Source organism: Epinephelus lanceolatus, chromosome 24 (genome assembly GCF_041903045.1).
Source record: "Epinephelus lanceolatus isolate andai-2023 chromosome 24, ASM4190304v1, whole genome shotgun sequence".
In the NCBI taxonomy this organism is placed as follows: Eukaryota; Metazoa; Chordata; class Actinopteri; order Perciformes; family Serranidae; genus Epinephelus; species Epinephelus lanceolatus.
This window is the reverse complement of record NC_135757.1, coordinates 212,540-237,857: the sequence shown is the minus strand read 5'-3', so window position 1 is coordinate 237,857 and position 25,318 is coordinate 212,540. Positions and strand designations below refer to the sequence as shown.

Sequence of the window (25,318 nt, the reverse complement as noted above, 5' to 3'; positions counted from 1 at the left end):
CCCAGAGTGCATCGCTGCAACAGACAGACTGAAGATACCCCTTTACTTCAGTAAAACTACAAATACCACAGAGCCTAACCACATGTCCATGCAAACCACATGACTCCGTAAACTAGTGTGTGAATATCTAAAATCAGTCTTTGAAAAGTCTTGAAAAGTCCACGTCCCGGTAACCACATGTCCCCATAAACCACATGTCCCAGTAAATTACATGTCCCCATAAACCATGTGTCCCTGTAAGCCACATGTCCTCATGAACCACATGTCCCAGTAAACCACATGTCCCCATAAACCATGTGTCCCTGTAAGCCACATGTCCTCATGAACCACATGTCCTTGTAAACCACATGCCCCATAAATTACATGTCCCTGTAAACCACGTCCCATAAATTACATGTCCCTGTAAACCACATGCCCCATAAATTACATGTCCCTGTAAATCACGTCCCATAAATTACATGTCCTTGTAAACCACATGTCCCATAAATTACATGTCCTTGTAAACCACATGTCCCATAAATTACATGTCCTTGTAAACCACATGTCCCATAAATTACATGTCCCTGTAAACCACATGTCCCATAAATTACTTGTCCTTGTCATGATAACGTATGTTTTTCATGTGTTCCTCTTGAGACAGTTTTAATTTTTTTTAGTATTTTAAGTAGATGATGGAACTGTTTAACAAAACAAAAACATTGTGTTTTGTATTATTGTGCAAAACAATGTATTATTTTGTATATTAGCACCTTTGGTAACATATTCTTTGTAAGTAATGTGGGTTTATTTGTTTATTAATGTTGTTGTGCAACTTAAATTTTTTTCTTTGAGTGTTAAAAATGTAGATGTTGACACCAAAGAACACGCTGTAAAAAATGTAATGTATGAACAGAGTTTATTCTGTGTGAAGTTGAATTCAGCATGTCGACATCACGGATTAATGATTTTAGGGGAAATAAAACTTTTGATGATTTGAAGAATTAAATCAAATTTTTAAACCAATTTCTGTTCCAGCATCTCCAAAGCTTTCTCCATCGTCATCATTGTGGGCGGGTCTTTCATGATGCCCTCCACCCAGTCCACAAAGTTGGCCATGTTGGCGTACACCCCATAATACCCCGGGTGTGAACAACCCCGGCCCCAACCGACCACGCCCATCAGGAAGTGTGTGGAGCCGTAGGGTGTGACCAGCGGGCTCCCGTCATCACCGCGGCAGCTCTCCTGACGACCCTCCAGGTATCCGGCACACAGCATGTTGTCAGTGAAGTTGAACTGGGCTCTCTGGGAGCACTGGGAGTTGTGGACGATGGGGACGGACATCCTACGGAGGACAGGGGAGACCGGGACAGTGGGAGTCGCCCCGGAGATGTCAGCGTTGCCCCCGTTGGTCCTCTTGCCCCACCCTGACACGGTGTGGTAGCGGACTGGGAGGAGCTCCTGCTGAGCGAAGTCTCTGGTGGGCAGGCAGACAGGGATGGCGTGGCGGTTCAGAGTGACGGGACGACTCAGCTGCAACAAGGCGACATCACTGTCACCCGTCGCCGGTACATAGCCGTCATGGGAGATCGCCATGGAAACAGGTATGATCTGCTCGGTGCCTTCTTCCACGTCCAAATTGTGTTCCCCTGGAAACAAGGGAAAAAAAACATCAAATGTGACAAAGTACAAATGTCAACTTTACTGAGCAACTTCAGAAAACAACTTTACGGAACGATTTTCAAAGTTGTGTCGTCATGTGTACAAATGTGACATTTATGGGGAAAAAAACCCATAATTTAACGAATTAATAAACAACTTTTTTACAACAACTTTACTGAATAACTTTTTAAAACACCTTTACAGATTAAACAACTATACTTTTTTTTTAGGGAAAATCTTTAACAAAATATTTTTTTAAAAAACTTTACAGAAACATTTTAACAAATCATTGAAATAATGAAATAACTTTTCCAAAATGTCAAGAAACAACTTTACAGAACAACTTTTAAATAAAGTTAATTGAACAACATTAGCATGCTAATGTGACAGTGATTTATAGACGTGCAGGTGAACTGAACAGGAAGAGGAGTTACCTGCCACCACAGTGAGGCTTTGAGGGTTGTTGCCATGGATACAGTGGGCGGCGGTGACGACCCAGTTTGGACTGATCAGAGCTCCTCCACAGTGACTGTTTCCTTTTAACCGAACCAGAACCTGATGGACAGATGGACAGATGGATGACATTAACCCTTCAAGTTCAGTTCAGTTCAGAGCAGAAGATCAATGTGTCCCTGCATTTCTTTGTGGCACCACTTTCAGGCCACATTTCCCCTGACTTTAAAAGGGCATATCAAACCAGCACTCCAGAGCCAAATACACCACAACATAACTTAAGAAATTAAAATCTAGGACATACTGCTGCTCTGACCTCGATACAGATCTCCAATTATCAGGAACTTCAATCAATCAATCAATCAATTTTATTTATAAAGCCCAATATCACAAATCACAATTTGCCTCACAGGGCTTTACAGCATACGACATCCCTCGGTCCTTATGACCCTCACAGCTGATTAGGAAAAACTCCCCCCAAAAAACCCTTTAACGGGGAAAAAACGGTAGAAACCTCAGGAAGAGCAACTGAGGAGGGATCCCTCTTCCAGGACGGACAGACGTGCAGTAGATGTCGTACAGAACAGATCAACATGATAAATTAACAGTAATCCGTATGACACAATGAGACAGAGAGAGAGACAGAGAGACAGAGAGAGAGAGAGAGATGCAGGTAATGACAGTAGCTTAAAACAACATTATTGAAAGTAATAATATTATAGTTATAGTTCTGGCTACTGTGGTACAATATGTTGAAAGTATGTATTAATATCTGGCAGTATACATGTGTGACAATAGTCATATGTGTATAATAACAGTAGAAGTATGACTAATGACTAATGATGGCAGCAGCAGCAGGAGGCATCTGGCAGGACCACGGCAGCAGCACAACCACACACGTCACGCTGTCCAGGCACCGCTGTGATATGAGTTAATCTGAGAGACAGTGGAGCACAAAGGCTCCGGAGAAGAAGCCGAGTTAGTGACATCCAGAATGGCCGAGTTAGCAAGATGCAGTAATAGGATGAGAGAGAGAGAGAGAGAGAGAGAGAGAGAAGGAGAGAAGGTGCCTGGTGTATTATAGGGGGGTCCTCCGGCAGACTAGGCCTAACTCAGCCTAACTAGGGGCTGGTACAGGGCAAGCCTGAGCCAGCCCTAACTATAAGCTTTATCAAAGAGGAAAGTCTTAAGTCTAGTCTTAAATGTGGAGACGGTGTCTGCCTCCCGGACCGTAACAGGAAGATGATTCCACAGGAGAGGAGCCTGATAGCTGAAGGCTCTGGCTCCTGATCTACTTTTGGAGACTTTAGGGACCACGAGTAACCCTGCGTTCTCAGAGCGCAGTGTTCTGGTGGGATAATATGGCACTATGAGCTCTCTAAGATATGACGGAGCTTGACCATTTAGAGCTTTATAAGTTAACAGTAGGATTTTAAATTCAATTCTGGATTTTACAGGGAGCCAGTGCAGAGAAGCTAAAACAGGAGAAATATGATCTTGTTTCTTAGTTCCTGTTAGTACACGTGCTGCTGCATTCTGAATTAGCTGGAGAGTTTTTAAGGACTTACTAGAGCTACCTGATAATAGAGAGTTACAGTAATCCAGCCTTGAGGTAACAAAAGCGTGGACCAATTTTTCTGCATCTTTTCGGGTCAGGATAGGCCTAATTTTCACAATATTACGCAGATGAAAAAATGCAGTCCGTGAGGTTTGTTTTAAATGAGAATTAAAAGACAAATCTTGATCAAATGTTACTCCGAGGTTTCTTACGGTAGTGCTAGAGGCCAGAGCAATGCCATCTAGAGAAACTATGTCATCAGATAAAGAGTCTCTGAGTTGTTTGGGGCCAAGAACAATAACTTCAGTTTTGTCTGAATTTAACATCAGGAAATTGGTGCTCATCCAAGTTTTTATGTCTTTAAGGCAGTTATGGAGTTTAGTTAATTGATTACTTTCTTCTGGCTTCATAGATAAATACAACTGTGTATCATCCGCATAACAATGGAAATTTATAGAGTGATTTCTAATGATGTTACCTAAAGGAAGCATATATAGAGTAAATAGGATTGGTCCGAGCACAGAACCTTGCGGAACTCCAAAACAAACTTTGGTACATAAGGATGATTCATTATGAACGTCAACAAACTGAAAACGATCAGATAAATAAGATTTAAACCAGCTTAGTGCAGAACCTTTTAGGCCAATTAAGTGATCCAGTCTCTGCAGTAGAATTTGATGGTCAATAGTGTCAAACGCCGCACTAAGATCTAATAAAACAAGAACAGAGACGAGTCCTTTGTCTGAAGCAATCAGAAGGTCATTTGTAATTTTAACTAGTGCTGTCTCAGTGCTATGATGCACTCTAAATCCTGACTGAAATTCCTCAAATAAATTATTATTCTGGAGAAAATCACACAGCTGGTCTGCGACTACTTTCTCAAGGATCTTTGACATAAAGGGAAGATTAGATATTGGTCTATAGTTGGCTAACACCTCTGGATCCAGGGTGGGCTTTTTTAGTAGAGGTTTAATTACAGCTACCTTAAAAGACTGTGGTACATAGCCTGTTAATAAGGATATATTGATCATATCTAATATATGAGTGTTAACTAAAGGAAAGACCTCCTTAAGTAGCCTAGTTGGGATGGGGTCTAAGAGACACGTCGATGATTTAGATGAAGAAATCACTGCTGTCAATTCTTGAAGAGAAATTGGGGAGAAGCAATCTAGATATATATTAGGTCTTACAGCTGTGTTTGAGGTTAGATAGGTACTATCTGAGGACAGGAGGTCATGAATTTTGCCTCTAATAGTTAGAATTTTGTCATTAAAAAAGCTCATAAAATCATTACTGCTAAGGGCTAAAGGAATACAAGGCTCAATAGAGCTTTGACTCTCAGTCAGCCTGGCTACAGTGCTGAAAAGAAACCTGGGGTTGTTCTTGTTTTCTTCTATTAATGCTGAGTAATAGTTTGCTCTGGCATTGCGGAGGCCCCTCTTATAAGTTTTGAGACTGTCTGTCCAGATTAAACGAGATTCTTCCAGTTTGGTCAATCGCCAATTCCTTTCAAATTTTCGCGATATTTGTTTTAACTTACGGGTTTGAGAGTTATACCAAGGAGCAAACTTTCTTTGTTGTTTTAACTTCTTTTTAAGAGGAGCTACAGAGTCAAGTGTTGTTCGCAGCGAGCCTACGGCGCTATCAACAAAATGATCAAAGTCGGTACAGGAAACCTCTGTTACTGAGGGACTTGGTATTGAATTTAACGACGGAGTAATCTTTTCCTTAAATTTTGCGACAGCACTAGCTGATAAACATCTAGTATAGTAACTGTTGCTGAGTGGCGTGTAATCGAGTAAAAAGAAATCAAAAGTAATCAGATAATGATCTGATAGCAAGGGATTCTGTGGAAAGACTGTTAGGTTATCAATTTCAATTCCATACGTCACAACTAGATCGAGGGTATGGTTAAAACAATGAGTGGGTTCATGTACACCCTGACTGAAGCCAATGGAGTCTATTAATCAGATAAACGCGGTAGCCAGGGAGTCATTATCAACGTCGACATGAATGTTAAAATCGCCTACAATAATAACTTTATCTGATTTAAGAACTAAACTGGATAAAAACTCTGAGAATTCAGATACAAATTCAGAATATGGGCCAGGAGCACGGTACACTATAACAAATAAAGTGGCTGCGAGGTTTTCCAGATTGGATGTAAAAGACTAAGAACGAGGCTTTCAAATGAATTATAATCTAGTTTAGGTTTAGGGCTGATTAACAGACTAGAGTTAAAAATGGCTGCAACTCCCCCTCCTCGGCCGCTGCCTCGAGGAATGTGGGTATTATTATGACTGGGAGGAGTGGACTCATTAAGACTAACATATTCATCTGGACACAGCCAGGTTTCTGTGAGACTGAGTAAATCAATATGATTATCTGATATTAATTCGTTTACTAACACTGCTTTAGATGATAGAGACCTGATATTTAACAGTCCGCATTTAATTCTCCTGTTTTGTCTTTCTGTCACAGAAGAGGTTTTAATTTTTATGAGGTTGTTATGCACAACTCCTCTTTGTTTAATTTTAGATTTAAATAATTTAGGTGGTCAGGGGACAGACACCGTTTGTATAAAACTATGAAAACTATGGCTGGGTAACTGAGCTAGAAGCTCAGAGAGGCGTATAGGACTGCGTCTCCGAGTCCTGCTCTCAACTCTGGGTTGTCAGGGATTTGATTTACTAATAAAGTTTGCCAGGTTCCTAGAAATGAGAGCAGCTCCATCCAAAGTGGGGTGAATGCCGTCTCTCCTAATAAGACCAGGTTTTCCCCAGAAAGTTTGCCAATTATTAACAAAACCCACATCGTTTGCTGGACACCACCTGGACAGCCAGCGATTAAATGATGACATGCGGCTAAACATGTCATCAGTGGTCAGATTTGGGAGGGGTCCAGAGAAAACTACGGAGTCCGACATCGTTTTTGCATATTCACACACCGAGGCAATATTAATTTTAGTGACCTCCGATTGGCGTAACCGGGTGTCATTGCCGCCGACGTGAATAACAATCTTACTGAATTTACGTTTAGCTTTAGCCAGCAGTTTTAAATTTGATTCAATGTCGCCCGCTCTGGCCCCAGGGATACATTTGACTATGGCCGCTGGTGTTGCTAACTTCACGTTCCTCAGAATAGAGCTGCCAATAACCAGAGTTTTATCCTCAGTGGGTGTGTCGCTGAGTGGGGAAAAGCGGTTGGAAACGTGAACAGGCTGGTGGTGAACCGTGGGCTTCGGCTTGGAGCTGTGCTTCTGGCGAACCGTAACCCAACCTCCCGGCTGAACGGGAGTTGCCGGAGGACAGTTAGCTGAGGCTAAGGCTATGCTGTGTGGCTCTGCACCGGCTACAGGGGGCTGGCTAACTACCGCAGCTACTGAATGGTTTTCCATGGTGTGGAGCCGCGCTTCTAATTCACTAAGCCTTCTTGGCCCCAAACAACTCAGAGACTCTTTATCTGATGACATAGTTTCTCTAGATGGCATTGCTCTGGCCTCTAGCACTACCGTAAGAAACCTCGGAGTAATATTTGATCAAGATTTGTCTTTTAATTCTCATTTAAAGCAAACCTCACGGACTGCATTTTTTCATCTGCGTAATATTGCGAAAATTAGGCCTATCCTGACCCGAAAAGATGCAGAAAAATTGGTCCACGCTTTTGTTACCTCAAGGCTGGATTACTGTAACTCTCTATTATCAGGTAGCTCTAGTAAGTCCTTAAAAACTCTCCAGCTAATTCAGAATGCAGCAGCACGTGTACTAACAGGAACTAAGAAACGAGATCATATTTCTCCTGTTTTAGCTTCTCTGCACTGGCTCCCTGTAAAATCCAGAATTGAATTTAAAATCCTACTGTTAACTTATAAAGCTCTAAATGGTCAAGCTCCGTCATATCTTAGAGAGCTCATAGTGCCATATTATCCCACCAGAACACTGCGCTCTGAGAACGCAGGGTTACTCGTGGTCCCTAAAGTCTCCAAAAGCAGATCAGGAGCCAGAGCCTTCAGCTATCAGGCTCCTCTCCTGTGGAATCATCTTCCTGTTACGGTCCGGGAGGCAGACACCGTCTCCACATTTAAGACTAGACTTAAGACTTTCCTCTTTGATAAAGCTTATAGTTAGGGCTGGCTCAGGCTTGCCCTGTACCAGCCCCTAGTTAGGCTGACTTAGGCCTAGTCTGCCGGAGGACCCCCTATAATACACCGGGCTCCCTCTCTCTCCCTCTCTCTCTCTCTCTCTCTCTCTCTCTCTCTCACTCTCATCCTATTACTGCATCTTGCTAACTCGGCCATTCTGGATGTCACTAACTCGGCTTCTTCTCCGGAGCCTTTGTGCTCCACTGTCTCTCAGATTAACTCATATCACAGCGGTGCCTGGACAGTGTGACGTGTGTGGTTGTGCTGCTGCCGTGGTCCTGCCAGATGCCTCCTGCTGCTGCTGCCATCATTAGTCATTAGTCATACTTCTACTGTTATTATACACATATGACTATTGTCACACAAGTATACTGTCTGATACTAATACATACTTTCAACATATTGTACCACAGTAGCCAGAACTATAACTATAATATTATTACTTTCATTAATGTTGTTGTAAGCTACTGTTATTACCTGCATCTCTCTCTCTCTCTCTCTCTCTCTCTCTCTCTCTCTCTGTCTCATTGTGTCATATGGATTACTGTTAATTTATTATGCTGATCTGTTCTGTACGACATCTATTGCACGTCTGTCCGTCCTGGAAGAGGGATCCCTCCTCAGTTGCTCTTCCTGAGGTTTCTACCGTTTTTTTTTTCCCCGTTAAAGGGGTTTTTTTTGGGGAGTTTTTCCTAATCCGCTGTGAGGGTCTTAAGGACAGAGGGATGTCGTATGCTGTAAAGCCCTGTGAGGCAAATTGTGATTTGTGATATTGGGCTTTATAAATAAAATTGAAATTGAATTGAATTAAGCCTCGCCTCCAACGCAGCAAATAAGCTACACTTGTTACAATTACCACTGTTGCTAAAGGAGGCAGAGGCATAACTGAACATTTGGCACACCGAGCAAGAGAGAGCAGAGGGAGAAGCCATCGCTAACTGTAAAGCTAAGGTAGCTACCAAGGCTAGTAACGTGCAAACAACAGCTAAGAGATTAGCGAGAAAGCCGTAGAAAGGAGGAGAGCTATAAGTGCTTAAACAGAACCAGTGTGGGTTAAGACTTGAAGTAGACGTTAAAGCAACTGAAGTGAGAAAGCAGGCTAGTAGAATTCACCAGAGCAGTACAGAGACGCTGTCACAGAAACACCGGAAATGACACAACTCGCTTACCGCAATACGTCAGCCAATGCCAAGAATCAACTTGTGGTTCAAGTTATCAAAATGGAGAAAAATCAGAAATAATTAATAATTAGTAATAATAAATATTAATTATGTAAAATAATGACTTATTTTACATTAAATAGCAGTGTGTGAGAGAGAGACAAAAGGTGTGGGTGTAAAACCAAGGCTGTCTGGGCTAAAAACAAAATGGCTGACAACCAGAAACTACAAGATGGCCGAATCACAGATCAGATTCAGACCAGGGGAGGTTTTTCCTGACTGTGTGGTCAGTCAGGACAAAGTCAAAGGAGATGAAGCGAGTCTCTTCTTTGGGTGCAGCTCTGTTGAAGCCAATATGTGAGTGAGTCTATGTGAATGTGATATGTGTTGCAAAGGGTCTGGGTTAGGCCAGAGGATGTTTAGTAGCATGCAAGACTCTGCACTGTCTGTGAACAGCATTAGCAAACTAACATCACTTAGCTTTGGTGATGCCAACTAACCAATGACCTAACTGCAGCAATCACAATAATAACTCATATGTAACACAGACACTGATAAAGTGCGCCAAACACAACGTTTGCAACTAACTCTCCAGCAACAAGGAGAACCAAGTTGAGTTAGCATCCCAACGTCTAACTCTGCAAGGAGCCCGAGCGACCAGCTTCCTCAGATCTGCTCCTTCGGAACGAGGACACAGCAAAGACTGAATCTGGAACCACAGCTCTTTCCAGCCTTCAACAGCCTGCTAACAAAAGCAACACTCCTCAGCATCTTTTTTCCCCTCCATCCATTCATGGACTGGTAACGTAACAACATGTGTTGATGTGATGTTTTCACAGAGTTATTATTGTGATTTGTTTGTTTTTATTGATTGTTGCAGTTAGGTTATTGGTTAGTTGGCTTCACCAAAGCTAAGTGATGTTAGCATGCAACTAAACATCCTCTGTACTAACCCAGGCACCTTTTGCAACATATATCACATACACATAGACTCAAATTGGCTTTCAGAATAGCTACACCCAAAGAGGAGACTCAAAGTTCCTGCTTCTTGTAAAGTAAGTCTAAGTATTTAACAAAATTATTAATTATTATTAATAATTATTAATTATTATCAAAATAATTATCTATTATTCCTGGTAGCCATTTTGATCCTTCAATTGGAGATGAAGTCAGGTCCCAACACTGATGACCCCGTGATGTTTCCTGTAGCGCCCCCTTGAGGACTCAGGTTACCTGCCAGGGACAGTCTCCTTTGGGACAGTGGTTGGACCCCACCAGTCTGGTCTGATCCACCACAGTCTGGTTCAGGCCTGTTTCTTGTGGAGGCAGCTGACCACACGGATACTCCACTGCAACACACACATACAACCATCACAGTACTCACTGCAGAATACCAGCCAGTATTTCAGTAAAAAAGTAACTAAAGTACTTCTCTCTGAGATGTAATGGAGGATAAAGTAACAGATTAGTATTCATGTGTAACCAGAGGATTAAAAATGTGTCCACCAGGGGGCAGATCAAAGCCGACACCTAAATATTTTCTTTAACAAATCTCAGTTTGTTTGGATCAATGTTAAGATCAGAATCAGCTGTTTGACAGTACATTAATAATCCATAAATCATTAAAGTCAGTTTCTAAGCACAAAGAGGAAGTAGTATTTAGGTGGTATTTGTACCCTGAGCAACACACTGCCGCCCGTCTTCTCCCAGTTTGTATCCGTCAGCGCAGAAACATTTCCGTCTTTGTCCTGAGCCGTCACAGAAATGTTGACAGTGTCCGTTCTGGTAGAGACACTTCAGGATGTCTTCTATCACTACAGGAAGATAAGGGTTAACACACTGGGATTTATATATATATATATATATATATATATATATATATATATATATATATATATATATATATATATGTTACATAACAAAGACACTTCAGTATGTAAAACTCCAGTTAGCAGCCCACACTATTATTAGCTTAAATCCCTTTTATTGGTCAAAATGTGGAGCTTCACCAGGTCAGTAAAAGAGATGGGACCTTTAGTTAAAGTTTTACAGCTGTGTGTAATACATCTGTCTTGTACTTGTTACTGTTTTTACTTGATTCATATATATATATATATATACAGTACAGGCCAAAAGTTTGGACACACCTTCTCATTCAATGCGTTTTCTTTATTTTCATGACTATTTACATTGTAGATTCTCACTGAAGGCATCAAAACTATGAATGAACACATGTGGAGTTATGTACTTAACAAAAAAAGGTGAAATAACTGAAAACATGTTTTATATTCTAGTTTCTTCAAAATAGCCACCCTTTGCTCTGATTACTGCTTTGCACACTCTTGGCATTCTCTCCATGAGCTTCAAGAGGTAGTCACCTGAAATGGTTTCCACTTCACAGGTGTGCCTTATCAGGGTTAATTAGTGGAATTTCTTGCTTTATCAATGGGGTTGGGACCATCAGTTGTGTTGTGCAGAAGTCAGGTTAATACACAGCCGACAGCCCTATTGGACAACTGTTAAAATTCATATTATGGCAAGAACCAATCAGCTAACTAAAGAAAAACCAGTGGCCATCATTACTTTAAGAAATGAAGGTCAGTCAGTCCGGAAAATTGCAAAAACTTTAAATGTGTCCCCAAGTGGAGTCGCAAAAACCATCAAGCGCTACAACGAAACTGGCACACATGAGGACCGACCCAGGAAAGGAAGACCAAGAGTCACCTCTGCTTCTGAGGATAAGTTCATCCGAGTCACCAGCCTCAGAAATGGCAAGTTAACAGCAGCTCAGATCAGAGACCAGATGAATGCCACACAGAGTTCTAGCAGCAGACCCATCTCTAGAACAACTGTTAAGAGGAGACTGCGCCAATCAGGCCTTCATGGTCAAATAGCTGCTAGGAAACCACTGCTAAGGAGAGGCAACAAGCAGAAGAGATTTGTTTGGGCCAAGAAACACAAGGAATGGACATTAGACCAGTGGAAATCTGTGCTTTGGTCTGATGAGTCCAAATTTGAGATCTTTGGTTCCAACCGCCGTGTCTTTGTGAGACGCAGAAAAGGTGAACGGATGGATTCCACATGCCTGGTTCCCACTGTGAAGCATGGAGGAGGAGGTGTGATGGTGTGGGGGTGTTTTGCTGGTGACACTGTTGGGGATTTATTCAAAATTGAAGGCACACTGAACCAGCATGGCTACCACAGCATCCTGCAGCGACATGCCATCCCATCCGGTTTGCGTTTAGTTGGACCATCATTTATTTTTCAACAGGACAATGACCCCAAACACACCTCCAGGCTGTGTAAGGGCTATTTGACCAAGAAGGAGAGTGATGGAGTGCTGCGGCAGATGACCTGGCCTCCACAGTCACCGGACCTGAACCCAATCCAGATGGTTTGGGGTGAGCTGGACCGCAGAGTGAAGGCAAAGGGGCCAACAAGTGCTAAACACCTCTGGGAACTCCTTCAAGACTGTTGGAAAACCATTTCAGGTGACTACCTCTTGAAGCTCATGGAGAGAATGCCAAGAGTGTGCAAAGCAGTAATCAGAGCAAAGGGTGGCTATTTTGAAGAAACTAGAATATAAAACATGTTTTCAGTTATTTCACCTTTTTTTGTTAAGTACATAACTCCACATGTGTTCATTCATAGTTTTGATGCCTTCAGTGAGAATCTACAATGTAAATAGTCATGAAAATAAAGAAAACGCATTGAATGAGAAGGTGTGTCCAAACTTTTGGCCTGTACTGTAGATATATATATATATGTATATGTATTTTAAAAAGAAATTAGTCTCTGCTGTTGTGTCAGACACTTTAGGGAACCACTTTATAAACCAATTTAGGGAGCAACTTTATTAGACAGCTTTACAATTTGAAGCAACAACTACAACTTTACAACATTAGGGTACAACTTTTTTTAAACAAAAAGCTTTATTAAACAACTTTGTTGAACAACTTAACTTAAGGGAACGACTACAACTATCGGGAACAACTTTAGTAAACCACTTTACAACTTCAGAAAACAAACAATTTCAAATCTTTACAGAGCCACTTTATAAAACAAATTTACTGCATAACTATACACTTTGAAACAACAACTACAACTTTGCAACTTAAGGGAACAGCTTTACTAAACAACTAAAGGGAGCAACTTTATAAAACAACTTTACTGCATAACTATACACTTTGAAGCAACAACCACAACTTACAACTTAAGGGAACAGCTTTACTAAACAACTAAAGGGAGCAACTTTATAAAACAACTTTATTGAACAACTTTACAATTTGAAGCAATAATTACAACTTAACTTAAGGGAACAACTTCACTAGCAAACTAAAGGGAGCAACTTTATCAAAAAAACTTTAGGGAATAACTTCATGAAACAAATTTAAGGAACCACTTAAAAAAACAACTTTACAACATCAGGGAACAGCTATATAAAACAACTTTAAGGGACCATGTGAGCAACTTGAGGGAACAACTTTACGAACAACCTAAAGGGACAATGTGATCAAATTTAGGGAACATCTTTATAAAACAACTTTACTAAAGAACAACTTTGCTTAAGAACTTTAGGGAACAACTTTACAAAACAACTTTTCAGAACAATGTTATAAAACATCAGAACAACTTTACCACTTAAGGGAACAACTTTATAAAAAATCTTAACCAAACAGCTGCATATGTGGAACCCATGTGTTGAACGACTTAAGGGAACAAATTGAAGTAATTTGTTTTTACCTGTTTGACAGTGTTGTCCTTCAAAACCTTCGGGACAGTGACATTCATAGGACGTCCCCATGTGGACACATGAGCCGTTGTTATGACACGGGTTGATCAGGCAGGGGTCGCGACCTGATAAAGGAATCAATCATAAGAACAGTTTTTCTAAAGACAGAGAGACATGTTATTATTATGAATTCATATTTGATATAGATGATCTTATTATTATTGATACAAGTTAACATTTGAATTCTTGGTGAAGTGAAATCTTAAATATAGAATGGAGTCATGATTTAGTTGTGTTGTGATGTGGAGAAAAGTAAAGTTCATTAATGTCCAACACATTTGTTCCTCACTGTCATGAAGCGTTTTATCAATCCTGATGTTTGACAGTAAAAACCAGCAACAAGAGTCACCACAGATAATAAATAACAGCCCAAGATTTTACTCACGGTCGTACGTCAGCCAGAACTGCCTCTGCGAAGAAAAAAAAAAAAAAAGTCTTTGAAAACATGTAAACATCAATGTATTCCAAAAACAAAGCTAAAGCTAACACAAATGCAAACTTTAACACTAAAACAACCAAAGATGCTTTTAGAGCATCTTTGAAACAACAATGTGAACAACTTTACAATTTTAGGGAACAACATTACAACTTCAAGAAACAACTAAAAAAACCTAAGGGAACAACTTAACCTAACAACTTTACAACTTTAGAGAACAACTTTACAACCTTAGGGAACAACGTTACAACTTTAGGGAACAACTTTACTTAAAAACTTTACAGTTTTAGGGAACAACTTCACCTAACAACTTTACAACTTTAGGGAACAACTTTAAAACTTTTGGGAACAACTTTAGGGAACAACTTTAGCTAACAACTTTACAACTTTAGGGAAGAACTTTAAAACTTTTGGGAACAACTTTACAACTTTAGGGAAGAATTTTAACTAACAACTTTACAACTTTAGGGAAGAACTTTAAAACTTTTGGGAACAACGTTACAACTTTAGGGATCTTTTTTATAAAACAATTCTAAGGACCCACTTTGAAGAATGACTTTACTACAAAACTTAACAAATTTAGGAAACAACTTTTTAACTTCACTACTTTAGGGAACAACTTTACCAACAACAGCTTTAAGAGCTATCCTTATAAAACAGCTTTACAATTTTAGGGAACCACTTCATGAATCTAGTCTACTTTATAAGGACTAACAATAAATAGAAGTGACTTAAAACTGTTTTAAATGTAGTAGTAAAATAAAATAAGGATAATTAGCGGTGAGACGACACAAAGGCATCTGTAAATCTGAAGTTTAAAGATGTTTTTAAAAAGTTGACATTTCATCTTTAAGACTATTTAAATTTCGGTAACTGAGATGGCGACTGGCTGACCGTCTGGGTGTCATCTTCGAAAACTTCTCGCGCCTCCTCATAGTCACATATCTCCTCGATACATTCCCTCTCCAGGTTTCCTTGTTTCAGCTCCTCCAGGAAGCCACTGTTGGCTCGCCGCCATCTCTGCAGCACGCCATTAGCCTCGTGCTTCTGGAAAAACACTGTCAACACAAACCATCAAATGATATCATTTATCTTCAACAGAAGGTTTAAAGGTCTGACTCAATGTTTATCTGTCCTGTCCTGAGACACTGTGGGGACATCTCTTTGTTACCACAGAAGACGAAGGTGGAGCTGACGCAGTGTTGGATGTGAACTGACCTGCAGCAGCAGCAGCAGCAGCAGCAGTGAAGCCTGACAGCAGAATCCAGACGCTCCTCAGCAACATGTCACCACTTCACACTGACTCCACTCAACTAACACTAACACTGCTTTAAACTGAGTTAGGCCACACCCACCAGGCCTCCCACCCTTCAACCACCAGGTCAGTAAACACATCTCCACTACTGACCTTTACCCAGGTCAGTGAACGCATCACCACTGACCAGAAACAGAATTTCAAACACATAAACGTTCAGTTTATTGTCATCAAACAGAATCAGGACAGTTTTTACATTTCAGGGTCTGAAAACAACGATTGTAATGTCATCATATAATTAAAATATAATTTCAACAATAGTTTGGAGAGTTTGATGTGAGAAAACACCTGAACATGACGTCAATAAATTGTTCCATTACGCTTATGTTAGGAGACAATCACAGTAACTGTAAGATGCTCAGATGAAGGTCACTGAACGCCTCACAACAGCCATAATGTCACATTCAGAGTAAAGATGTGCATGATGTCACAGTTTCCTCATGGTGTCCCACAGGGATCAACACTGGGGCCACCGTAGTTCTAGATTTACAGGCTGATACTCCGTCACTGATCCACAGATATGCACAGATATTAAAATATAAATGATCAATACTTATCAACTACATTTACTCGAGTACTGTACATGAGTACAGGTTTCATGTTACTTATACTCTAGTATTTACAGCTATTGTATCCTTTTTTACTGCAATACGTTTATTTTACAGATTTAGATCATTGATACAAAATATAATCAACAATATTATTTATATTATAAAAACTTTTACTGCAGTAGCAGAGTATTTGTACGGTGTGGTAGTTGTACTTTTATTTCAGATTATTATCTTCAGAATTGTAATAGAGTATTTGTACTGTGAAGTATTTTTACTATAGTAAAAGATCTGCGTATTAAAACCACAGAATGAATCTCAGGTCGTCAGGTTGTGTATCAAAGCCTCGGTGGCGTTCGGCGGCAGGTGCAGTGGCACATGAGTCGGCAGGTGTGGCGGCATTACTGTTTGGTTGTGGATCCATTCCAGGTAGTTGGACACCCGGGTGTAGATGCCGTAGTTGCCCGGTCGGGCACAGCCCTTCCCCCAGCTGACAATCCCCAGCAGGAATGCCGTCTTCTTGTACTTCGTCACCAGGGGGCCGCCGCTGTCGCCTTTACATGAGTCCTCCCGGCCCTCAATGTATCCGGCACAGAACATATTCTCGGTAAGCACCACGCCACTCTCCTCCAAGCACTGCTGCGTCCGGATCCGTGGGACCTGGAGCCGCCGCAGGATGTGCGAGGTGGGCCCGTTCTCACCCCGCCTTCCCCAGCCGCTCACTGTGTGTGTGCTGATGGCCCAGAGTTCACGCTCAGCCAGCGGGCGTGTTGGCAGACAGGCCGGGACGGCATATGTCGTGTAGACGATGGGTGACGCCAGGCGGAGGAGGGCGATGTCGTTGTCTGCGGTCCTCTTGACATAGTTCTCATGCATGATGATCTCAGCAACCTGGAGGTGCTGCTCCGTGCCTTCATTCACCTCTGTGTTGTGCTCCCCTGCCAGACAAACAGGAAGTTGAGTCAGATGACTTTTTAAAAGACAGGAGGAGTGTCTAACCACTATAGAGACAGAGCGCAACGTGTCATAATCTGAAAGCCATCCCCTTTGGGGAAAGGAGGCCTGCTTTCCCCTCACACTTTCCACCTGCAATTCCAGCCTGTTGAGTTTTCCCTAAGTCCAAATGCTGAAAAGTTGCTGTGTGGTGGGCTGCACAGCCAATTAAAACCCAGAGTTTAGCTTTTATCAGCTGCTGAGCAGAAAAACAGAACCTTATAGAAGACAAAAGTGGATACAAGCAATAAAATGTGAGGCTTCAACAGGGAAGAAATTGTGGGATCCTGACACTCAATATGTCTATGTGAGCAGCAAACGCTTTGTCAAACCCTCCAAATGTATTTGTTAGAGTAACAGTTAACTGCATTTATGTATGTTAAGCTAAAGCATTGACAGTATGAATGCAACTTCTGTTGTAACTGTGCCCAGCGCGCCGCGATTCAAGCAGTCCATTCCAGCAGTCCGCTCTAGCCCTTGTATCAATCTACCAGCATGTAGAGACATGTCTCAAAACAACAACGTGTGCCGGTAGCAGGAGCAGGCTGAGGGCTGAGCATGCCCAAATGTTCATCTTCTGAAAAAACAATCTCCACATCATGTTTTTTTCCAAGAAGAGCAAGGTAAGGGGAAGGGACACTGAGGTAGACCGGCAACATTAAGCTTATCAATATACTGTTACCTCTCTGGTAGGCATCGCGTGCTAAAATAATCCTTTGCCATCTTATTATTAGCTAATTTTTAGCTAGCTATAGCTGATAATTTTAGCTAGCTAGCTAGCAATTCAGTAATGGAGACCTGAAGGCGCGGCTGCGGAGGCAGAATGACAGGAAATGAGCGATGAAGCGGAGGGGAAAGTGGGCCTCGTTTGCCCTTTGGGGGCGTGGCTTTCAGATTATGACGCATTGCGCTCTGTCTCTATAGGCTGGTACCTGCGACCACCTTCAGGAACTGAGCGTCAGTGTCCTCCAGGCAGTGAGACGCTGTGATGATCCATGTTGGTTGATAGATGACTCCTCCACAGAAACTTTTACCTTTGTACACCAGCAGCACCTGAAACACAACATGCAATGCGTGTTAGATTTTAGCCATGAAGACAGCGCCACCAAACATACAGACATGCTTTATCAACCCAGTCATGTCTCCATCACTCTAACCTCTGATGTCAAAATCATCTAAAACAGAAACAACTGACTTATTTCTCTTGGAAATGTCGGCCTTTCTATCAGAATCTGGTTCAGGCAGAAGTCCAGAGATGTAGTTTCAGAACTTACCTCAATGATTCCTCCTGATGACCAATGATCACCTCAACCCACCGAGGGAAAAAAATAAAGACACAAAAGGTGCTTCTCAAAGTTGAGGAAGAATCCTTCCTTGGTAGGACAGGTCCTTCCAAGTCAGGTCCTACAGAGGCAAGGAAAGACTCCTCCTTAGAACAGGTTAGCGAGTGCCCAGGTCATTGAAGAGGCCCCGGCTTCAATTCAGGCAAATTGTGTGTTAAGAATTGTAGGTACATTATGCATGCTGAGGATACACACATGCATCCTTGGAAACCTCTGAAGGAAGGACTCTGTCCTCGGTAGGATCTTTGACATTGGAACAGTCCTTCGAGGGGACTGGATGACATAGCCTCCTTGAAATTCAGATGTTTAAGGATCTTTTCTTGACTCTGGGGAGGGTTAACCCCCAAAAGACTGTTCCAACATCAAGGATCCTTCCAATTCTACAGAGGACTGAGTCTGTCCTTCAGAGTACTCACAATTCTCTGTGAATAATTTGCCTGAATTGAAGGCGTGGCTTCTTCAGTGACAAACACCTGGGCACTTGCTAGCCTGTTCCAATGTGTGTTCACTGAACATTAGGAAGGAGTCTTGCATAGTCTCTGTAGGACCTCAGTTTGGAAGGACCCATCCTATCAAGGAAGTGTCCTTGACTTTGAGAAGCGCTGACAGGCTGTACAGTAAACGGGTGAACTGTCCCTTTAACGTTAGCATACCTGCCAGGGGCATTCACCTTTGGGGCACTCTGTCCCTCCAACGATTCGAGCTCGAGCGTCAAGCTGGCCGGCTTTGTTTCCTGTGTCCAGGACGGGGACCATGCCGCACGCTATTGTCTCTGAAACCACAAAGAGAGATGTCATTAATGTTAATTTTCTAATGAGCTATCCGTCCGTCCATCTGTCCATTGTGTGTCTCTGGACGCAGTGAGTCGATGGCTGAGGTCAGTGTGAGGTCGGTTTAGTTTACTGACAGTAAACAGATCTGTGGTCAGTCTAAAGGTCAGTTCAGCACACAGAGGGGGATTCACCGTCAGCTTTTTCTGACAGACAGACATCAGACCAGACGTTTTGTTTTATTAGATGAATTTGTTTTTCCATGATCCTGTTTAAATGACTGTAAAACTAGAAACAGCTTCAACATTTATTCTTCCTGCAGCAGAACGCTCAGACTTCTGTTTTCCACGTCATCATGTTGTACGATCGTAATGACGTCACCACGCTACATTAAGTGGGGTGCAAAAACACGCAAAAATGCGGTGTTGCCACAGGAATAAATGAAGAATCAATAAAAACATCTTTTCACGCTGCTCATAAAAATGATCATATTAAAAAACTAAATAACAAACAGAGTTCAAATAAATTACAAAGTGTTCAGAAATATTTTGTTTATGTTTCTTCATTTAAAAATCTTTTGGATCTTTTTTTTTTTGCATTAATATGTTTTGTCTTTTTACTTAATGAAATCTGATTAAGTTTTTCCATAAAGTTTTTTTTTCAGTATTTTTAAAAAGTTGTTCCATATATATATATATATATACACACACACACACACACATATATATATGTGTGTGTGTGTGTATTTAAAAGTTTTTCTGTAAAGTTTTGTTTTCAATGTTTTGTAAATGTTTTTCTGTAAAGTATTTTTCATTGTTGTCTATAGTCGTGTGGTAACCATGGCCGTAACTAGCTATGAGGTACCAGAGGTAAATATCTCGGTTACTATTTCCTGGGATTTTTTATAAAAATATACATTTTACAAAAAAAATATTAAAATCTAATTCATAGAAAGATCACAAATTATATTAACCGCGACAGCCGACATTTAGGAGTTGTGTTTCTAAAAAAAAAAAAAAAAAAGGAGTTGTGTTTCTGCATATGAGGTCTCATAACCTTTAGCCTTACACGTCATGCTGCAGCGCGTCACGTGTACCGGCACTGACTGGACATGTTTTGGGGTGAAGAAGAAGAGATTCTCCGCGTGTGCTGAGACCTAAATGAGAGGTAAGGAACGAACTACGAACATAGGCTACTCGCCAGTTTGCGCATCTGTCATGATAATAGTTTTGTTGAAGCAAAAAGAAAACACTATTTTGCAGCAGCTGTATGTACTTGCCCAAGACAAATTTCAACTCGGGGGACAATAAAGTTTATCTTATCTTATCTGTGACTCCCACAGACCCCCCGATAAAGCAAAAGTGCACATTTCAGGGTGGCTTTTTATTGTGGCCAGCCTATGCAATATTCATGCTGTCTAATCAGCATTGTGATATGCCACACCTGTGAGGTGTTATGAATTATCTCTATAAGGGATAATGTATAGTTCGGAGGTTGTTATGGAGAAATAAACCCCGACAGGATGTATGGAACCCCGACGCGAAGCCGGTGGGATGCCTCTGGACACAGGAGGATCCACCTGGCCTTCCGAAAGGTAATACTGTTAGACAGCCTTTGTAAATAAGAATTTGTTCTCAAATGCTTACCTGGTTAAAATTGAGATGAAAAAAAACAGTATTGTTTGTCACATTTGCATTAACTGATCATAAGTCTGTCTGTCTGTCTGTCCTTTTTATGTACTTTCAGTGAGTTGAACCCTCTGGAGACAGGATCCAGCCAGCCCTCCAAAAGGTCAACAGTAGCCTATATATCTATATCTGAGAGTGCCAAAAGTAAGAAAAAATAAAGAATCCAGTCAACAACATTATGTGATTGTGTATTTGTGTAATTGCACAGTTTAAAACACTATTTATTTTACTTTTTATTCATAAATAAGTGCTTAAAATTTTTTTGCTCTCGCGCTTTGCACGCTCGCATGGTTTGTGCCTCACTAGTTTCATAACCCTGGTTATGGCCCTGGTGGTAACATTTTACATGCCTTAATTTCAATACTTTAATCAGTTATTCTGGTTCATTGACTTCCACCATCTTTGACCTCAGGTCGCACAGACTTTAGAGACAGGAAGTGTTTGAAGAAACTCCAGGAAGTGACATCACAATAAGCAGGAACACCACTATGGGTCCAGGATGAGTTTAAAGGGTTAATCGGAGTCTGAGTGAAATCAGCTGACTCACTGTCTGCCACACAGCTCTGACCGTCAACATCCAGGAAGTAACCTTCTGCACACGAGCAGTTCAGTCTTCGTCCTCCCTCGTCTTCATCACAGAAATGGCTGCAGCCTCCATTCTCCAGCAGGCAGGTTTCGGCCACCACCGTGAACTCTGAAAACAACACGCTTAAAATAAACAAACAAATAAATCAATCAATTTGGCACACACGGTTATGGTCAGGTGGTGGATGAACGTGTGAATGTTGATGTTAGAATCAGGTGATGGATGAATATGTGAATGTTGACATCACAATGAATGTATGAATGTTGACATCACAGTCAGGTGATGGATGAATGTGTGAATTTTGACATCACAGTCAGGTGATGGATGAACATGTGAATTTTGACATCACAGTCAGGTGATGGATGAACGTGTGAATTTTGACATCATGGTCAGGTGATGGATGAATGTGTGAATTTTGACATTACAGTCAGGTGATGGATGAACATGTGAATTTTGACATCACAGTCAGATGATGGATGAATGTGTGAATTCTGACATCACAGTCAGATGATGGATGAATGTGTGAATTTTGACATCACGGTCAGGTGATGGATGAACGTGTGAATTTTGACATCACAGTCAGATGATGGATGAATGTGTGAATTTTGACATCACAGTCAGGTGATGGATGAACGTGTGAATTTTGACATCACAGTCAGATGATGGATGAATGTGTGAATTTTGACATCACAGTCAGGTGATGGATGAATGTGTGAATGTTGACATCACAGTCAGGTGATGGATGAACGTGTGAATGTTGACATCACAGTCAGGTTTTATTATTTATTGGATGGATCCCCATTAGCTGCCACCTTGGCGACCACTAATCTTCCTGGGGTCCATAAAGTACATAAAATATAACATAAATGATAACATTCAAGACATAAATACATACAGTCATACATTCCTAGCATAACTACACTTACAACAATAACAACAACAATAATACACATACATGTACACACACACACACACCAATTATATATGCATATCATAATATATTAATAACACTATAATTATACTAATACACTATAATAGCACTAATAATACCATACATTGGTAATATATTTTCATCACAGTCAGGTGATGGATGAACGTGTGAATGTTGACATCACAGTCAGGTGATGGATGAACGTGTGAATGTTGACATCACAGTCAGGTGATGGGTGAACGTGTGAATGTTGCTCACCAAGCTCACAGTTGAGTCCACTGAACTGCGGCAGACAGAAGCAGGTGTAGGACGACCCCTGGGTGGAGCAGCTGCCTCCGTTCACACAGGGGTCAGACTCACAACTGTCGGGGACTGAGGGACAGAAACAAGATTGCCATGACCTTTGACCACCAGAATCTAATCAATTCATTTTGTTTGAGGAAACTCCCTTGAGGTGTTTTTGAGCTATCCCATTCACAAGAATGAGGCGAACCAGGTCACAGTGACCTTGATTTTGACCACCAAACAACCATCAGATTCCAGTCAGTTCATCCTTGACTGAAAGTGGATGTTTGTGCCAAATTTGAGAAAATTGCCTTAAAGCAACACAAAGTAGGATTGCTCTTTTTACCTCACGCGCTCCCCCTACAGACAAAAACAGTACTGTCTGTTCAAACTGTCGCAAAAATCTTTCTGCACGTGCATTTGTTAACAAGCCAACGATACTGGTGAACTTCCTGAAGCTGGCCGTGTAATGGGCCATCATCATGTCTTCAGAACGGGTAAAGTAGCCTCATAGCATTTTGTACATACATGATGAGGCATCGTTAGCCCTGATTAGCAGTTAGCTTAGCATGTCGATTATCATACTGGTGTCAGATATAAACAGTGGAACCATCATTAGCCCTGATTAGCAGTTAACTTAGCATTTTGTCAGATCATTTAACTGGCATCCGAGATAAACAGTGGAACCACTGTTAGCCCTGATTAGCAGTTAGCTCAGCATTCTGTTGGATCATCATACTTGTGTTGGATCTAAATAGTGGAACCATTGTTAGCTTTCACCAGCAGTTAGCTTAGCATTATGTCAGATCATCATATTGGCATCTTATATAAACAGTGGAACCTTCATTAGCCCTGATTAGCAGTTAGCTTAGCATTCTGTCTGATCATCATACTTGTGTCAGATATAAACAGTGGAACCATCATTAGCCCTGATTAGCAGTTAGTTTAGCATTATGTCAGATCATTATTCTGATGACAGATATAAACAGTGGAACCATCATTAGCCCTGATTAGCAGTTAGCTTAGCATTCTGTCAGATCATTATTCTGATGACAGATATAAACAGTGGATCCATCATTAGCACTGATTAGCAGTTAGTTTAGCATTCTGTCAGATCATTATTCTTATGACAGATATAAACAGTGGAACCATCATTAGCCCTGATTAGCAGTTAGTTTAGCATTATGTCAGATCATCATACTTGTGTTGGATCTAAACAGTGGAACCATTGTTAGCTTTCATCAGCAGTTAGTTTAGCATTATGTCAGATCATTATTCTGATGACAGATATAAACAGTGGAACCATCATTAGCCCTGATTAGCAGTTAGTTTAGCATTATGTCAGATCATCATACTTGTGTTGGATCTAAACAGTGGAACCATTGTTAGCTTTCATCAGCAGTTAGTTTAGCATTATGTCAGATCATTATTCTGATGACAGATATAAACAGTGGAACCATCATTAGCCCTGATTAGCAGTTAGCTTAGCATTCTGTCAGATCATCATACTTGTGATGGATCTAAACAGTGGAACCATTGTTAGCTTTCATCAGCAGTTAGCTTAGCATTATGTCAGATCATCATACTGGTCTCAGACATAAACAGTACAACTGTTGTTAGCCCTGATTAGCAGTTAGCTTAGCATTATGTCAGATCATCATACTGGTCTCAGACATAAACAGTACAACCGTTGTTAGCCCTGGTTAGCAGTTAGCTTAGCATTCTGTCAATCATTATACTGGTGTCAGAAATAAACACTGGAACCTTAATTAGCCCTGATTAGCAGTTAGCTTAGCATTCTGTCTGATCATCATACTTGTGTCAGATATAAACAGTGGAACCGTCGTTAATTTTATATACTTTATTAATCCCCCTGAGGGGAAATTCAATTTCAATTTTTTTCAAGTATATAAAATTAAATTAAATTAAAATTACATTAAATTAGTTAGCTTTCATTAATAGTTAGCTTAGCACTCTGTCAGATACAGAATAAAATGATTGGACTCTTACGGTTGTAGGTTTTCCAGAACTCGTCCTGAGGAGACAGAAACATCAGACATCAGACATTAGACATCACACATTCATTCGGTGATGGTCGCAGGGTGGGGGGGTGACAGGGTGACGGGGTGACAGAGTCTGACCGTGGTCTCGGTATGTTCAAACACCTCTCGCGCCTCCTCGTACGTGCACTTCTCCTCCAGACACTCCCTCTTCAGGTCTCCCATCTGCAGCTCCTCCAGCCAGCCTGAGTTGTACCGTCGAGTCCGGACCAGTATGTCATGTGCTCGATGTGGATCCAGGAAGACTACCAACCAGAGGACGGACTGGGTCAGCACAGAGTACTTCACCTCTTCAGTCAGAGTAAAAATACTCGAGTACTGCAGAACTCTGCGTACTTACCTGACGCCGGCTGGCAGCTGGAGAAAATGAAGACAAAGGTGAAGAAGACTCTTAGCCACATCGTTGGAGTTCAGCAGACAGTCACTGCTCTGCTGCTGCTGCTGCTGGTCGGATCGGACTTTGGACCTGGAGTTCCCCCATCCACCCTCGACCCTCCCCCGATTCGTCCCCACCTCCACCCTCCACCCTGGATCACATGGTCCCAGTAGAAATACCCGTCTGACTGAAGGTGAATCTGTTTCTCTGAAATGAATCAAACCAAGAACTGTTCCTGGTGTGAC

At 41.3% G+C, this 25,318-nt stretch overlaps 2 protein-coding genes across 2 annotated transcripts; both read right to left on the bottom strand.

Moving 5' to 3' along the window:
• Positions 1–878: 878 nt before the first annotated feature.
• f7i (coagulation factor VIIi) lies at positions 879–15,544 on the bottom strand. The gene is made up of 8 exons (XM_033615510.2): positions 15,397–15,544; positions 15,073–15,236; positions 14,128–14,152; positions 13,694–13,807; positions 10,627–10,764; positions 10,184–10,299; positions 2,073–2,193; positions 879–1,625 (listed from the first exon to the last, which is right to left on the bottom strand). Exons 1-8 carry the CDS (start codon positions 15,461–15,463, stop codon positions 994–996), a joined length of 1,377 nt encoding a protein of 458 aa, XP_033471401.1. The 5' UTR covers positions 15,464–15,544; the 3' UTR covers positions 879–993.
• Positions 15,545–15,631: 87 nt separating this feature from the next.
• f7 (coagulation factor VII) lies at positions 15,632–25,178 on the bottom strand. The gene is made up of 8 exons (XM_033615511.2): positions 25,038–25,178; positions 24,779–24,942; positions 24,648–24,672; positions 22,611–22,724; positions 21,383–21,529; positions 19,031–19,149; positions 17,967–18,087; positions 15,632–16,979 (listed from the first exon to the last, which is right to left on the bottom strand). The coding sequence occupies exons 1-8, from the start codon at positions 25,096–25,098 to the stop codon at positions 16,360–16,362; spliced, it is 1,371 nt and encodes a 456-aa protein (XP_033471402.1). The 5' UTR covers positions 25,099–25,178; the 3' UTR covers positions 15,632–16,359.
• Positions 25,179–25,318: the final 140 nt, after the last annotated feature.